This window comes from Protobothrops mucrosquamatus, unplaced genomic scaffold, assembly GCF_001527695.2.
Source record: "Protobothrops mucrosquamatus isolate PMUCROS unplaced genomic scaffold, P.Mucros_1.0 scaffold33, whole genome shotgun sequence".
NCBI lineage: Eukaryota > Metazoa > Chordata > Lepidosauria > Squamata > Viperidae > Protobothrops > Protobothrops mucrosquamatus.
In genome coordinates, this window is record NW_015386417.1 from 626,472 (window position 1) to 643,924 (window position 17,453).

The 17,453-nt window shown below is 43.3% G+C and overlaps 1 protein-coding gene across 1 annotated transcript in view; it reads right to left on the bottom strand.

Moving 5' to 3' along the window:
- The window catches only part of RUNDC3B (RUN domain containing 3B), a 49,177-nt gene that overhangs the window by 27,266 nt on the left and 4,458 nt on the right, over positions 1-17,453 (bottom strand). The window contains exons 2-5 of the mRNA XM_015811226.1: positions 5,451-5,566; positions 4,736-4,869; positions 2,506-2,591; positions 222-311 (exon numbers count right to left, since the gene is read on the bottom strand). Of these exons, the coding sequence (XP_015666712.1) occupies positions 222-311; positions 2,506-2,591; positions 4,736-4,869; positions 5,451-5,566 (426 nt within the window). The remainder of the gene's footprint in view (positions 1-221; positions 312-2,505; positions 2,592-4,735; positions 4,870-5,450; positions 5,567-17,453) is intronic.

Consider the following 17,453-nt stretch of genomic DNA (forward strand, 5'->3'; position numbering starts at 1 on the left):
CTAGAAAAAATAAATGGACAACTAATTTTGTGATATTGCCCAGAATAAAGCATGGATGTGTCTATATCATCATAAGCAGTCAAGCTTAACTTGCAGAAAAATTTACTTCTATCAAATAAATAAAAAATGACATTTTGACAAAACCTATGAGTTAATTGAAAATTAACTACCTTTTACTAAATAAAATTATGATTTAATTTCACTTTCACAAGAATGCATACCTGAAATCAATAGCATTGAGACCGAGCAGCATACCAGCTAGCATGTTTGCTTCTTCTCCCAATACAATTGCTCCATCTTCATAGAATCTTCTAGAAAAATATTAAATTCTAACTATTATATTCTCAATTATTTAAATAACATGCCAATTACTCAAATTATTGATGACAGTTAATGCCAACAGCTACATTTTAATTTATATTGGTAAGAAAACTATTAATTTGTACAGTAATTTAAATGACCTGTTCTACTTATACATATAAAGGATACTATGCAAGTGTTTGGATTTGATGTATTTATGGGCCTATTTGTAAATAACAAATTATTCAGAATAAAGACGTCTGCATATTTTTATGATAAAACTTAACCATTACATACTTTTTTGAAAATATCAGGCTGCTACTGGGATAGAAAAGAACTATTTTTAAAACCGTAACTAAAAAAAATATTTTTAGATATTGTTATTCAGAGCATAAGAACAGTGCTGCTTGATCAGGCCAATAGCCATCTTAGTGTTGCAGTAGTGGGCCTTATTCAGAATGACAAGGTGGAAGCTTACCGCAAGGAGGTTGAGGGGTTGGTGAACTGGTGTAAGGAAAACAGCCTAGTTTTAAATACCAGAAAAACCAAAGAGATCATTGTTGATTTCAGAAAAGGCAGGCACAGCGACACTTCTCTGTGCATTAATGATTCACCTGTGGAGATGGTTACCAGCATCAAATTCTTGGGTGTGCAGCTAAAGAGTAGGCTGACTTGGTCACTCAACAGCGAGAAACTGGTGAAGTGGGCACAGCAGCGCCTGCATTTTCTGCGTCGCATGAGAAAAGCACATCTTCCTTCCCCTGTCCTGACCACTTTCTACAGGGGGACAATCGAGAGCATCCTGTCATACAGCATCACGGTCTGGTTTGGAGGCATCACTGCTTCAGGCGGTGCAGAGAGTGGTGAGAATGGCCGAAAAGATCATTGGCAGTTCCCTCCCATCCAGGACATAGCACGGAAGCGTTGTTTGAGCAGGGTCCACAAGATTGTTTGGGACACTACACATCCTCTTCACGACCTGTTTTCCTTGTTACCTTCTGGGAGGAGGCTTCGTGGTATCCGTAGCAGAACATCCAGATTCAGCCATAGTTTCATCCCATATAGCATTAACCTTGTGAACTCTCAAGCTTCCCCCTTCCATTATATATTCAAGATGGACAATATTTAATATTTATTTGCTACGTATATGTAGGGATGTGGGTCTGTACATATGTTGTTCATAGTATGTTTAGGTGTGTGTCATGTATGTGTTTCACTTTGAGAGTGGGCAACTAAATTTCATTTTTGATGTGTGCCCTTGTGCCCACAGTAAAAAAAACGACAATAAAGGTTATCTTATCTTATCTCTTATTTTCCTTTTCACATAAGCCTACAGATGCCTCTATAGTTGCTTGTGGAAAGCGACATCTCTCCCACCATTATTCACTGCCACTGGTATTGGAAGTCCAAACAGGGAGTTTTCAAGACCAATAAGCTTGATAACCGTGTTCTCCATGAATTAATCTACTTCCATTTTAAAGTCATTATATTTGGTAGTAACATCATGTCTTGTGATAATGAATTCTACACATTCATTTTGTGATCTATAAAGAAGTGTTTGCTTTTGTCTCTTTTCTAATAGCTTCACTGGATGGCTTTTTGTTCTACTACTTAGAAAGGGAAAAAAACGTTTTCCTGTCTACTTTCTCCTTACCATTATGCTGAAATTGTTGAGTTCGTGGAACATAAAGTAATTCATATTTGTTAAAAATATTTAACAAAGGCTTTAAAGTGCTACTGGCTTTCTGGACATTTATGTTTAAATCTCCCAATTTAGGATATATGTTTGATTGTTTAACTTAAGGAATCATTTATTCATTCTAATTTCTTGTACAAAAACAGGATTAGATAGTAGCATCCAAGAATCTGATGATTTCAACAAAATTACAGAATAAATGTTTCAGTGTAACCTTTACACTTTACATAAATGTACTATATGCAATAATACAAATATAAAAAGGGACAAAGATTGCATAACGAATCATGTTTCTCTTGAAAGCCAACAGTCATAAGTAAATATACCATCAAGTGCAATGACAAAATATTTTAAATAACATACGAAGGTTTAATCCTGTATATAAATACGTACGTTTTCACTTTCCTTCCTTCCATGCAAGTTATCATTTCCTGACTAAATTTTAAATAATAGTTGTAAAGTACCATAGAAAACTTAAAATCTACTTTATTTAAAAAAATATTGAATACCTGGTTGTTTTGAAGTCTCTCAAAGCTGCCGAAATATATTCAGACAAGTGTTTTTCCATAAGTGCTACTCTAATCCAAGCCCTTCCCTGAAATTCAAAAGTCATGATATAAATATTATTAAACAGAAATCTGGTCCAGTCATTCAATCTCTGAAACCTAAACAGAACAACAAAGTTATACTTCATCCTCCTCTTATTTATTCATATAGAGTCACAATTGCTTGACTTTTATTGTATTTGCCAAATTATTTGTTTACTTTTATATAGATTTCTATATAGAAGTATGTATAAAAATATATTCTGTATAGAAAATATATTCACATATCTATTTCAAATCAGGCAAATGGAACAACTTGCCTCTAGAAGTTGTGGGTGCTCCAAAATTGGAAGTTTTTATGAAAAGATTGGACAATCATTTGTCTGAAATGGTATAGGGCAGTGGTGGCGAACCTATGGCACGCGTGCCAGAGGCGGCACTCAGAGCCCTCTCTGTGGGCATGCGCGCCTTGCCCCGGAGAGGGCAACCGTCCCTCTTCAACCAGCCACCCGCTAACTGGCCGAGGTCCCACATGGCCGGATGCATCCCAGCACCCATGCGCTTGCTGGCCTCTATGTGCAGGGGCCGATGGTGTCAGGCAGCAGCTGCCCCAGCCCCTGCCTCACCTTTCCCTGTGACAATGGCACCCCCGCCATGCCTTGCTTTGCCTTGTCTCACCCTGCAAGACGAGCCTCCTGCCCACCGCCCCACCTGCCAGAGACCCCCTGGATCTCCCCCAACCCTGCCCAGCCCCCACAGACATCCCTCCCCACGAGCAACATCGAGGTGATCACACCCACATTGGCCACACCCACCCAATCTGCCATGACCACCACAGCCACACCCATCCAGTGGGCCACACCCACCTGGCACCAGGCGATAAATAAGTGGGTTTTGGGTTGCAGTTTGGGCACTCGATCTCTAAAAGGTTCACCATCACTGGTATAGGGTTTCCTGCTTGAGCAGGAGGTTGGACTAGAAAAATGTCCCTTCCAATTCTGTTATTCTATTATTCTGTCATTCTGAGGCAGATATTTGAATGAAATATTAGAATAGATTGTATCATTCAGAGAATAGAGAACACATTTTAAAACTTATTTTTATGTTTTATTTCATTATACAACTAACAAGAAAAATATAGACATATTAACATAATGTATTATCAAAATTAATAATCATAATAATAAAAAAGAAAAGTGGAGGTGGGGAAATCAAAAATATAACACATACCCTTAATCAAACTGGTCAAAAGTCTTCACTGAACCTTTCTTTTAAAAAAACGCTAATTAACTTTTTTCAGGAATTATTATATTTTTATCTTTTTTCATGTTCATATTCTGCATTTAAAATTCTTGGGGGGAAATCCTAAATGTAGCAAAATGGGTAATAGAATGTTTGTCATATTAGTATTTCAAGCAATTCTTCATAAAAGCTCACTGCATGTGAAGTTGTTCATCAAGTTGTCTCCATAGTCATGTCTTTGAAATGGCTCCAATTTTTTCAAGATTAAAATATCTTGAACTAAGAATAGTTCTAACTATTGTATTTGAACAAACTTTTAAGCAAATAAGAACTAGATGACAAATATTCTATTTATATATTTTATCCACATGATTTTCAAAGTATCTGTAAATATATTTTTGCATTTCAAATATTTACAAATATATTTACTTTAACTTGTTAAACAAAAGACCTTCTGCTACACTCCTTTCTGCCAGTATCTATTCAGGTTATACATTCTTCCTAATATTTGTGAAATTATAAATGCTCATTCATATCTAACATTACCAGAAGCTCATATAAATTACAGTTCCAGTTTATATTTATTCATTTTAGTGATCTGAATAAATTCAATTACATAGCACTGTAAACCAGGGCTGTGTTCACAGTCCCTCATTACAGCAGTAATAATAAGCTATTTTTTTTTGTTTTAACCTGAACACCACTAGCTTTTCTATTGTTCATTACTGCAAATGGAACCATACTTTATTTTGACATTTCTTAAAGTTTTATTCTTGTAACTTTCGTCAGATGATCAAAAATGGAAAAATTGTACTTAAATTCCTTGAGTCTGATCACACTTGGCCAATAAAGAATTCTATTCTATTCTATTCTATTCTATTCTATTCTATTCTATTCTATTCTATTCTGAACAATACAAAATACATAGCAAGAGGAATGTTATAATTCTCACCCTAGCTCTTGAAGAGGCAACATTTTCCATATTCTCAATGCTACAGATGCAATTATATGAAATCTTGCGACAAGCCACCTTAATATAATCCCAGAAAGTTCGAGGGCTTTCATACCCAAACCAAGTGATTTGACCTAAAAAATCAGGGAATAGAAAGAGATTAATCACTAAAATATAGTGTGCCTATGATAAAATATTTATAAATGATATGCTGTGATTCTTTGATGAGTTATAAAAAAACTAGATGTATAAAACAACTACCTTTAAACAACATGGAAATCTCCAACTTTGGGGGATTAATAAGAATTTAGAATTTTGAAATTATGATAAACCACTCTTAACAAATGGAATATTGTGGGAACACCAGCCATGTACAAGAAAGTGAATTGTTAGACTGCCACATTCCTCAAGATTCTGATTTAGTTTTGATTCGCTTGTGGGCACACTACTAAACAGAGCATTAATCTATAGCTTACTATTATTTTTATTTTCTAATAATCTTTCAAAACTTCAGTTTGCAACCTAAATATGTTCAGCTGGCAATAGAATTTTAACTTCAATATAAAGACTAATTGAAAATCCTAGAATCTCAAAACTTATTTATAATACAGATATAATAATTACACCAACCTAAATCTCATTATATTTACAAAAATAAAGTATATTCTAGAAGATGATCTCTTCCACAAAACATGTAAAATCAGATTTTATGTACCTTTGAGCCGATGGCTTAGAATTTGTTCCAAAATAGCTGCAAAATTATTGAATTCAGGATAAGAATCATCAATAGTTTCAAAGCATGAACGGTCAATCAGTGTCTTGATAGAAAACCTACAAAAATTAGCATAATTTATATATATATATTTATATATATATATATATACACACACACACATACATAAACTTTGGAGAATTTATATACAAATACATATATTTATATATATATAAAATACAAACAAAATATATATTAAAAAAAAGGTCGGGGATAAAGTGGATAAAGATGAAAAGTGACACATTTATAAGAAAGGTGACCTATGATTTTTCAAGTACAGAAATGATAATAAAATACAACAATCTCTAAGTTTAAATGTTTTAAGTATAAACATTAAATAGTCGTATTTAATATTTAAAAAACGCAATATTCATGTATTTTTAGTTTTAGTTGAACTAATCTAATACTAATACATCAAAACATCAAAAATCTCAGTGGTCAGTTTCTAAAAACAAACGGGTCAAGATTAAACAAAAGTGAAGATTATTTTTTTGCATTGTTGTAATAAGATTGTTTTTGCCCTATTGTCAGCTAAAATGTATTTTCAGAGCTGTATAATTTTTCATTAAAATATTTACACTACTGTAAAGATGCTAGTTTATGAAATGTTTTAAGCTAGAATTGTTTGAAATTAAAGCTTTTCATCATATTGATTGGAAATATGATTAGGTTAGTCTCGGTACCAAATAATTTCCAATGATATATAAGAGTAGTTTGATTCCTATAGAACTTACAGTATTTCTATTCTTTATTTCATTCATAATCTATAATACTGACTTTTATTTTATCATAATAAAAAAAATGTAGCATTTAATGAAAATAAGAATGAATGAAAGGGGCGTTGTCTTACCTGAACGCCTTTTCTCAGCATGATGATGGAGAATCCACGAATGGGTTTAGACTGTCTTCCTGCCCAATTAGACTAAGTCTGACAAAGTAGCCACGCCTCCTGCTGGGTCCTGTGCTTCCCAGACACGACGAAGGCGAAGCTATTGATGATAGTCCGATGTGTTGGCTCCCCTACCCTTAACACAGGCCCTGACGGACCTAAAAGGGTGGGTGTGGATTCTCCATCATCATGCTGAGAAAAGGCATTCAGGTAAGACAACGCCCCTTCTCCAGCATAGGGATGGAGAATCCACGAATGGGATATACCAAAGCTACCCTGTCCCTATGGGAGGGAATCGGTCTGGGCCTGTCCCACTTAATGGCATCACTTGCCTCACGAATGGGGAAGATGAGGACCAGGTTGCCGCCCTACAAATATCCCCAATGGATGCCTGTGATGCCCACGCTGCTGATGTTACAGCGCTGCGGGTGGAGTGAGCGGTGATATGGCTTGGAGCTGACAGGGAATGCGACTGGTACGCTCTTGCAATGCATGCTTTGATGCACCTGCCTATCATTGAAGATGAGACCTTCTGTCCCATGGAAGAAGGTTGGAAGGAAATAAAGAGCGCTTCCGATTTGCAAAAGGCTGAAGTCCGCTTGAGGTAATGGCACAATGCCTTTCAAACATCCAAGGTGTGCCATTGACACTCCAACGCGTGGGATGGGCGAGGACACAAATTTGGGAGAATCACCTCCTGTGATCTGTGGAACAAAGAATTTACCTTCGGTATGAAGGAGGGATCCAGTCGGAGGATCACCCTGTCATTGTAAAAAACCCATAGATCCTCTCTGACAGAGAGAGCGGCTAGTTCCGAGATGCGTCTGGCCGACGTGATGGCTATGAGGAAGGCTATCTTCATGGTTAAAAACCGTAGTGAACATGTCTTGATGGGCTCAATCGGTGGTGAGGTTAGGGCTTGCAAGACCCGCAGGAGTTCTCAAGAGGGATAATGATGAACCATGGGTGGCCTGGTGTTATTCACGCTCTTGATAAAGGACCGGATCATCGGGTGCTGAGCCAATGGCATTGAATTGTCACATGTAAGCACCATGGATAGAGCCGCCACCTACCTGCGGATGGTATTGGGTGCCAAACCTTTGTTGAGCCCCTCCAGTAAATACTCAAGGATTTTCGAGATGGTGATGGTTGATAGACCGAGGTGGTTCCTTGTGCACCAGTGGCAAAAGTTCTTCCACGAGGAGTCACAGATCCTGTTGGTTGAGGGACGTCTTGCGGCCTGGATCATGGAGATAACGCCCGCCGGGTAGGACTCTTATGTCAGGAGCCGCCGTTCAAGTGCCAGGCAGCTAACTGGAGCCATTGAGGGTCCGGGTGCTGAAGGGACCCTGGGTGAGTGCCACACTATCTGGAGGAATCCTCCACTGCAGAGAGATGAAAAGGCTCACAAGGTCGGCAAACCACGGTTGTCTCGGCCAGTGTGGAGCAAGTAATATCACCTCTGCCCATTCTTGTAGTATCTTCCGGATAACGGCCTGGAGCAAAGGGAGAGGGGGAAAGGCATAGAGCAGGCCCTTGAGCCATGAACTGCGGAGGGCATCCGCCTGCTCCGCCCCTGGAGATGGGAACTGGGAGAAAAACCTTGGGAACTGGGCATTCGACGGGGAGGCAAACAGGTCCAACACTGGGAGTCCGAACCTCTCCAGGATCTCCCTGAATAGATCGGGATGCAGGCGCCACTCTGAGTGGTCCACTGTCGACCTGCTCAAGGAATCCGTCTGCTGGTTTGCCTCTCCTGAGATGTGCTCTGCTTTGAGGGAGGAGAGGTTGGTTTCTGCCCAAGAATTCAGCAGCTGGGTCTCGGTCATGAGGGACCTGGACCGAGTACCCACCTGCCGGTTCACATGGGGTTTCGCTGCCACATTGTCTGTGAGCACCAGGACAGGTTGTCCCGCCACCCTGTCGCTGACAAGACACAGTGCAAGGTGTATGGCCCTGAGCTCTAGCCAGTTTATGTTGTGTTTGAGGTCCGATTGTGACCATCGGCCCTGTGAATGTAGGTGTGCCCCCCAGCCGAACAGACTGGCATCCGTTGTTAGGGTAAATCTGGCTGGTTCCTTGAATAAGGAGCCTTTGGCTACTGCTGGGGAGGTCCACAACTGAAGGGACTCTAGGGTTTGAGGGGGAACAATTACCCTCTTGTTGGAGGAGCTGGTGCCCTGTCTCTTAAATGGGAGTAGGAACCATTGAAGGGTTCTGGTGTATAGTCTGGCCCATGGCACTATCCCCATACAGGAAACCATCTTTCCTAACAGTTGGGAAAGTGTGGCCAGTGTGGCCACATGCTCCCTTTGTACCTGTCTGATCAGGATCTGGATGCTTTTCTGACGTTCCGGCGACAGGTAGACCTTGCAGAGGTCGGTGTCTATGACCGCACCTAGGTAAAGGAGGCGGGTTGAAGGTTCTGTCTTGCTCTTTTGAAAATTGACCGAGAACCCATGGTCTTGAAGGGTCCTGATGGACAAGGCCAGGTCTAACCGGGCCCTCTGCAAGGAGGTGGACTGGATGAGGATGTCGTCCAGGTAACATTGGATTCGTACTGGAATCAGTCTTAGGTGAGCGGCCAGGGCTGCCAGTATCTTGGTAAATACTCTTGGAGTGGACAAGAGGCCAAATGGTAGAGCCTTGTACTGGTAACGATGGTTCGCATAACAGAACCTGAGGAACCATCGATGGTCAGGGAGGATGGGTACATGAAGATACGCCTTCGTGGGGTCTATAGACATTAAGAGATTGCACCCTCTGATGCTGGCCAGAATGGATTGAAATGTCTGCATCTTGAACCTTTTGTAGACAAGATGAGAGTTTAATCCCTTTAGGTGTAGTATTGCTCTCCATGTTCCTGAGGCCTTTGGCACAACAAATAGGATGGAGTAGAACCCCCTTCCCAGTTGACCAGCCGGCACTGGCTCTATGACAAGGCTTTTTCAACCAGTGGTACAGGTACCACCTGTGGTACATTGACACTGGCAGGTGGTACGCGACCATCCTAGAAAAGTGGTAGCGGGGGAGGGGAATGAGCTGAACTGGTGGCAGCACTGCACAAGCCTGAGCGAGAGACGGCTGGAGCTGCAGGGCTGTCAGGGCTCAGCAGAAGCACCAGGATCAGTGCCGCTTTCCAGCTGATAGGCACTTCTTCGGGACTGTCAAGGTTCAGTGGAAGTGCCAGGATCAGCGCCAGGCTCCAGCTGGAGCTTGGCACTGATCCTGGTGCTTCCGCTGAGCCCAGAAGAAGCACTGATCAGCTGGAATGTTGCAGCATCTCCAGGGTCTTGTGATTTACATTCAGATGCTTGGCAACTGGTTCATATTTATGACGGTCACAGTGTCCCAGGGTCATGTGAAGTGACCAAAACCTGCTGCAATCACCCAGCAGATGGGGGAATAAAAACTAAACACCCCCCACCCCACCCCCGCTGCCAATCCTTAACAGAAATGCTCACAACAATGAAAACCTCGGATAGGAGGAAGAGCGCCGCCAGGCAGGATGGCAGGCAGGCAGGCAGGTATCTTGCTCGGCTGTGGCTTGGGGGACACTTTTTTCAGTGCCATTGTAACTTCGAACAGTCACTAAGTGAACTGTTGTAAGTCAAGGACTACCTGTACTTTATCACTTTTTTCCTCTTTTTTTTTTTGGTCATCAAGTTTTTGACACCTTGCTAGGCGACTGGTGGTACTCGGATGTTGCCATATCCTAAAAGTGGTACAATGGGTGAAAAGGTTGAAAAGCCCTGCTCTACGACTCTGATTTCCAGAAGGTGATGAATGGCTTCGCTCATGAGTCTTATCTTGCCCGGGTTGCTGGGAGCTGGGCAAGAAATGAATCGTTCTGGGGGATGGGAGGCAAACTCGAGGGGAAGGCCGTACTTGATTGTGCTGAGCACCCAGGTGTCTGCGGTGGTGGCCTCTCATTCACAAATGAAGGTGAGTTTGCCACCTATGGGGAAGACCGTCCTGGAATCACTTGTTCCTTCTGAAGGGACGGCCTCCCGTGCCTTGAAAGGGCCACTTGGCCTGGAATTGTTGTCATGGCCTTGGAGCGGGGCATTCTGATTGGTGGTCAGGTCTGGAGTAGAAAGGGCGAGGAGACTGAGCCCACTCAGATCCTGATCGAAACGGCGGCCTACGTGAGTACGGGTTGGACCGCTTGTCCGCCCTTCTGTTAAGGTGGGCCAACATCTTACGCTTGTCCCTGTTTTCCACCAGGTAAGGGTTGAGCACGTCTCCAAATAATTGCCCGCCTCAATAGGGGGCGGTTGCCAGGTGCCACTTTGATTTTAAGTCCGCTCACCATTGCTTGAGCCATAGGAGCCTGTGACGTTAGAGGCTATGGCTCGGGATGAAAATCTGGCGGCGTGTAGTGATGCGTCCGCCATGTATTTGGATGTGGCCACTAACTTATCCAGATTCTGATGAGCACGAACCTGGTCCGGGGGGATCATGGCTTGGAGCTCTCGGAGCCATATAATGGAAGTCCTGGCAAAGAAGGAGGTGGAAATGGATGCTTTCATCAACCATGCTGAGGCTTGGTGAGACCTGCGTAAGGAAAACTCAGATTTTCAGGCCTCTGCTTTTCAGGCCTCAGCCATGTCTCCTGACACCTTGGAAGAAGAAAAAATTGGTGTTAGTGAATCATCAATGGTCGGAACTTCCAAGAGCGGGGCAACGTTGAATAACTTTTTTGTCCATCCCCCCCAGTGATGGGAGGGTGCCAAGAGTCCCCCATTGCTTTTGAATGGTGTTCAGGAAAAAGGGGGACAAGGGATATGTCTTTCCGTAATCGTGGGCTCTGAGAAGAGGGGCTTTGAATCCTGGCTGGTGGAAGGAACCAGTTGGGGTTCCTGATCAGGGGAAATCTTGGCCAAGGTAGTTGCCTTCAGTAGAAGTGACTTAAACAAGCCTGGGTCGAATGGGCCAATGAAGGGACAGGGGTCCGGAGCAGACACCTCATCTTTGGATAATTGGATGTCCATTGACCCGTATTCCTCTGGAACTGAGTCTCTGCCCTGAGATGAATGATTGGATGAGACAGATTCAGGATACCCCGGGGTTTCAGCCCGGAAGTGCTGAGGAGTCGTGGGAGTCACGAATTCTGACCTGGGCCTCTGGTTGAACGAAGATGCCATGCCCTGGGCAAATGCTTGAGCTAGTAACGCCTGCAGCTGCTCTGGCCGCAGTCCTTGAGGCTCAGTGGAACAAAGGCCAGCCGCTGTGGGTGTGAATGTGGCCTCTGGAACCAATTGAGTCCTGGGTGAAGGGGCCACCCATTGGGGGCTTGTCCCCTGATTGAGAGGTGGGCCTTCTCCCTGTCTGGCCTCACCTACCGGGGACCAGGCCCGTTGAGCTAGGGAGCCAGATGGGGCCAGCTGTGGGTTAAATAATGAACCATTATGTGGGACCGGGGAATCATGGACCATCTCACTGGTATTCAGTTCAGCTAGGTGTCTCCTGATGGCCTCCTTCTCTGCTGCCTTAGAGGGATTCTTACCAGGAACAGCTTTGGCCTTGGCCTTAAGCTTTCCTGCAGCCTCCTACTTTGAGGACTTGGGATTCCCTGGGGCGGGAGTGCCAGGCGCACCCTGCACGATCTGAGGTGCCGCGTTGTCTGCCATCATGACTGAGATCCTTCAGTGTTGCTCTGAGAAGGATCTCGGGATATGGGAGCAGAGCGCTGGTTATGGTTGTGATCCCAAATACTGGAAGAGCCAGTAATTGCTCTAGACCAGGGCTTTTCAACCTTTTCACCCATTGTACCACTTTTAGGATATGGGAACATCCGAGTACCACCAGTCGCCTAGCAAGGTGTCAAAAACTTGATGACCAAAAAAAAAAAAAAAAAAGGAAAAAAGTGATAAAGTACAGGTAGTCCTTGACTTACAACAGTTCGCTTAGTGACTGTTCGAAGTTACAATGGCACTGAAAAAGTGCCCCCCCAAGCCACAGCCGAGCAAGATACCTGCCTGCCTGCCCAGTGGCGCTCTTCCTCCTATCCAAGGTTTTCATTGTGAGCATTTCTGTTGAGCATTGGCAGCGGGGGTGGGGTGGGGGGTGTTTGGTTTTTATTCCCCCCGTCTGCTGGGTGATTGCAGCAGGTTTTGGTCACTTCACATGACCCTGGGACACTGTGACCATCATAAATATGAATCAGTTGCCAAGCATCTGAATGTAAATCACAAGACCCTGGAGATGCTGCAACATTCCAGCTGATCGGCGCTTCTGGGCTCAGCGGAAGCACCAGGATCAGAGCCAAGCTGCAGCTGGAGCCTGGCGCTGATCCTGGCACTTCCACTGAACCTTGACAGTCCCGAAGAAGTGCCTATCAGCTGGAAAGCGGCACTGATCCTGGTGCTTCTGCTGAGCCCTGACAGCCCTGCAGCTCCAGCCATCTCTCGCTCAGGCTTGTGCAGTGCTGCCACCGGTTCAGCTCATTCCCCTCCCCCGCTACCACTTTTCTAGGATGGTCACGTACCACCTGCCAGGTGTCAATGTACCACAGGTAGTACCCGTACCACTGGTTGAAAAGCCTTGCTCTAGACTATGGTGGACGCTGGACCCGTAGGCCTTTCTCACACCAAAATGCTCCTGGTGGCTTTTTATCGATGACTGAGAACATACTGATAGTCAGGCGGACGGGGCGGCCAAAACCACAATTTGGCGAGCGCTGGCACACACGTCCCTTGTTAATGGCAGCAGATCACCCTAGTGATAAGTGCCTGCCCTCCTTTGATGTTATGAGGCTTAGTTATGGCAATTTAATAATACTGATTTAATTAATATTAATTAATTTAATTAATTTAATTATTAAAATTGATTTGATATTGTTAATCTAATACTGGCCTGGCTAGCTGAAGATCAGGCCAACTTGGGACAGATCCTCTGATCTGGACCGAAGGCTAGTGTCTCCGTTGCGGATTCTTGCCAATCAGCTGGTCTCCAGCTGAAGCGGCGAATTTGAAACTACAAAGCTGTGCTGGCCACGTGGTCCAAGATGGCGGCCATGAGCCAAGGGCAGAAACGCAGAGGAGTCCTTAGGGCCGAGGCTCAGCTGGCGAGCCTCCTCCTGTCCGAAGATTAGTGTCCCTGCTGTTGATTCTGCTGATCAGCTGGCTTCCAGCTAAAGTGGCAAGTTTAAAAACAGCCAGGCTGCGACGGCCGCGTAGTCCAAAATGGCGGCCACGCGCCAAAATGGGAGCGCAAGAGTCCTTGGGTCCGAGGTTCCGCTGGCGAGCCTCCTCTGACCCAGATATATCGCCCCTGCCCCTCCTGGTCCCCTGCGGGCATTGGCTAAGAGGAGGCTAACCGTGCGGTCCAAAAAGATGGCGGCCGCGATCGGCACACCAAATGGAACCGCAGCGGCAGCCTGATGCTGGCGTTCAGCCGGTCAATCCTCAGCTGTCTGGCCTTCAGCTGGCTTGGCGAGGGCCTCCATTCCCTGCCGGGAACGCTGAGCCCAGGGCTTTAAATTTGATGAATTTTAGATTAAATTAAATTAAAATCTGGATTGAATTTAGTCCTGATCTGGTTGGGAATAGAAGAACCTGAGCGTTGGGGCAGCGCTGATCCCAGGGCTGGAATTAAGGAAGAGAATCCACGAAGGGGAAAAAAGGAAAGTTACAACTTGTCCAGAAGTCTGATAAGGGAGCCAATCACAATCGTGTCCTGCTGGGCTGAAGACTAAGTCATGTCTGGGAAGCACAGGACCCAGCAGGAGGCGTGGCTACTTTGTCAGACTTAGTCTAATTGGGCAGGAAGACAGTCTAAACCCATTCATGGATTCTCCATCCTCATGCTGGAGAACTCCAGAGACTTTGAATTTTTTGCATCTTCTACTTATTTAACATGCTATATGAAAAATCTATTTCAAATTTAAATAGTTTTTCTAAAGTCACACCTGGCACTGAGACATACTCATGAACAGATATGAATAGGATTGCCCAGTATTTTCCCTATTGGCCTAGGTCTGTGGTGGCGAACCTATGGCACACGTGCCACAGGTGGCACGCAGAGCCCTCTCTGTGGGCACGCGCATCATCGCCCCAGTCCTAGACCTTCAGCTGAGTTTTATAAAATCTTTTTGCTTTAGGCCTCCGCCGCCATGTGCTAAAAAAAAAGGGTTCATTCAATCAATCGATCAATTTCAACTTCTAGTGGGAAAAAAAAGATCTCACAAAGTTGGAATTGATTGATTGAACTTTTTAGTCCCACCCAATCTGCTGTTACCACCGAAGCCACGCCCACCCAATTGGCCACACCCACCCAATGAGCCACGCCCACCCAGCACCCAATACATAAGTGGGTTTTGGGTTGCAGTTTGGGCACTCTTTGCTATGGAAGATATGAAGAGACCCAGCACCTTTAATCTTGAGTGTAATCAAGGATATAATACCTGAAAAGTACTATAGTGGTCAAAGTACCTGCAATTAACCTCATTTTATTTATATTTGTTTATGTCATGCATACAATCTGCAGTTTATTCTATTTCCAAACGACAGGATAACTATTAATTAGGGAAGCTCTATATCAGTGGTTCTCAACCTTTTTAATGCCGTGACCCCAACCGGTCGTAAGTCGAGGACTAAACCGGTCGTAAGTTGAGGACTAAACCGGTCATAAGTCGAGGACTAAACTGGTCGTAAGTCGAGGACTACCCAACCGGTCGCAAGTCGAGGACTTTCCCTGCCCGGGAGCGCTGCGCATGCGTGGTTACGCCCCCTGCACCAGCCGAGGTGTAGCTGGCAAGCGGCAGAGACGGAGCAGGCCGACCACCAGCTGGCCCAGCTCAAGGGAGGTAAGGCACCCGCCGGAAAAGAGGAAAAAAATGGAGGACAAAAAAAATGGCGGACAAAAAAAATGGCGGACAGCCTTGCTTGGCGACCCCCGTGAAATGGTCAATCGACCCCAAATGGGGTCCCGACCCACAGGTTGAGAACCACTGCTCTATATAGTAAGATTACATATTAGGATAATTTTGCACATCTTTCATCAGCATAGAGGAAGAAACAATACCGTATTGTATTAGCCTGACTTCATTTGAAAGTGATAAATTCTTATTTTAAAAAGTAGAAAGATTTAAATTAGACAACAGAACTCTGGGAAGATATATATACTTCAAGAATGAAATATTATACAATATTCTATACAAAATTATCTACAATATGTTAAGTAATGGAGTGGAGTGGAGTCGAATAGACCCTGGAGTCTTCTACTCTCTGCTCAGATAGGAAACCCTATACAATTTCAGATTGTTTGTCCAATCTCTTCTTAAAAACTTCCAATGTTGGAGCATCCACAATTTCTAGAGGCAAGTTGTTCCACTGATTAATTGTTCTGTCAGGAAATGTCTTCATAGTTCTAGGTTGCTTCTCTCCTTGATTAGTTTCCATCCATTGCTTCTTGTCCTGCCTTCAGGTGCTTTGGAGAATAGCTTGACTCCCTCATTTTTGTGGCAACCCCTGAGATATTGGAATACAGCTATCATATCACCCCCTAGTCCTTTTTTCATTAAACTAGACATCCCCAATTCCAGCAACTGGTCTTTATATGTTTTAGCCTCCAGTCCCCTAATCATTTTTGTTGCTCTGGGCAGAGCCTTACATTTTTCACCACTGAATTTCATTTTGTTAGATAGCGTCCAATGTTCAAGTCTGTCAAGATCCTTCTGTTTCTTAAGCGTATCTTCTGGAGTGTTGGCTATTCCTGCCAGCTTGGTGTCATCTGCAAATTTGATGAGTTTCCCATCTATCCCCTCATCCAAATCACTGATGAAGCTGTTGAAGAGTACTGGGCCCAGAATAGAATCTTGGGGTATCCCACTGCATACTTCCCTCCATGTAGATTCAGTTCCATTAAGGACTATATGTTGGGTGCAGTTGGTCAGTCAGTTACTAATCCATCTGGTGGTGATGCTGTCTAATCCACATTTTTCTATCTTATCAAGTAATAAGTTATGGTCTATTTTATCAAATGCCTTACTGAAGTTCAACTAAATTATATCCACAGCATTTCTCTGGTCCACTAATTTTGTCACTTTGTCAAAAAATGCAATAAGATTTGTCTGGCATGATCTGTTTTTGACAAACCCATGCGGGCTTTTGGTTATGACTTTATTTGCCTCTAGGTGTTCACAGATTCATTGCTTGATTATCTTTTCCAGACTCTTCTCAGTTATTGAGGTCAGTCTGATAGATCTGTAGTTTTCTGGATCTATTTTTTTTCTTTTTTGAAATTAACCATGATACTCTTGCTCATCTCAGGATTTATTTATTTACTCCTACTATTTGTATTTTCTTTCTGAAGATATTTTCAATAAGATATTTTCAAGGAAGTATATTAATAAAATAAAAACAAAATTTAAATAATCCAGATTCTTTCCACACAACTAATAGAAATAGATGACCTTATGGGAACAAAGCATAAAGTATTATTTTCATTTGCCCATCTTCTTCCCTTTTCTTTTCCTTCCTTCCTTCCTTCCTTCCTTCCTTCCTTCCTACCTACCTACCTACCTACCCATGTCCTTACCACTTTCTACAGAGGGGCAATCAAGAGTATCCTGTCATACAGCATTACAGTCTGGTCTGGAAGCATCATTGCTTCAGACAGGAAGGCGGTGCAGAGTGGTGAGGATGGCTGAAAAGATTATTGGCAGTTTCCTCCCTTCCATCCAGGACATAGCACATAAGCGTTGCTTGAGCAGGATCTGCAGGATTGTCTGGGACACTACACATCCTCTTCACCTGTTTTCTTTGTTACCTTCTGGGAGGTATCGTATAGTATCTGAAGAAGAACATCCAGATTCAGTCACAGTTTTGTTCCATACAGTATTAACCTTGTGAACTCTAAATCTTCCTCCTTCCGTTATGTATTCAAGATGGACAGTGATTAATATTTATATGTTACTTATATGTAAGGTGTAGGTCTATACATATGTTGCATATGGTATATTTAAATGTGTTACATATGTGTACACTTTGAGAGCAAGCAACTAAATTTCATTTTTAATGTGCCATTGTACCCAAAGTAAAAAATGACAATGT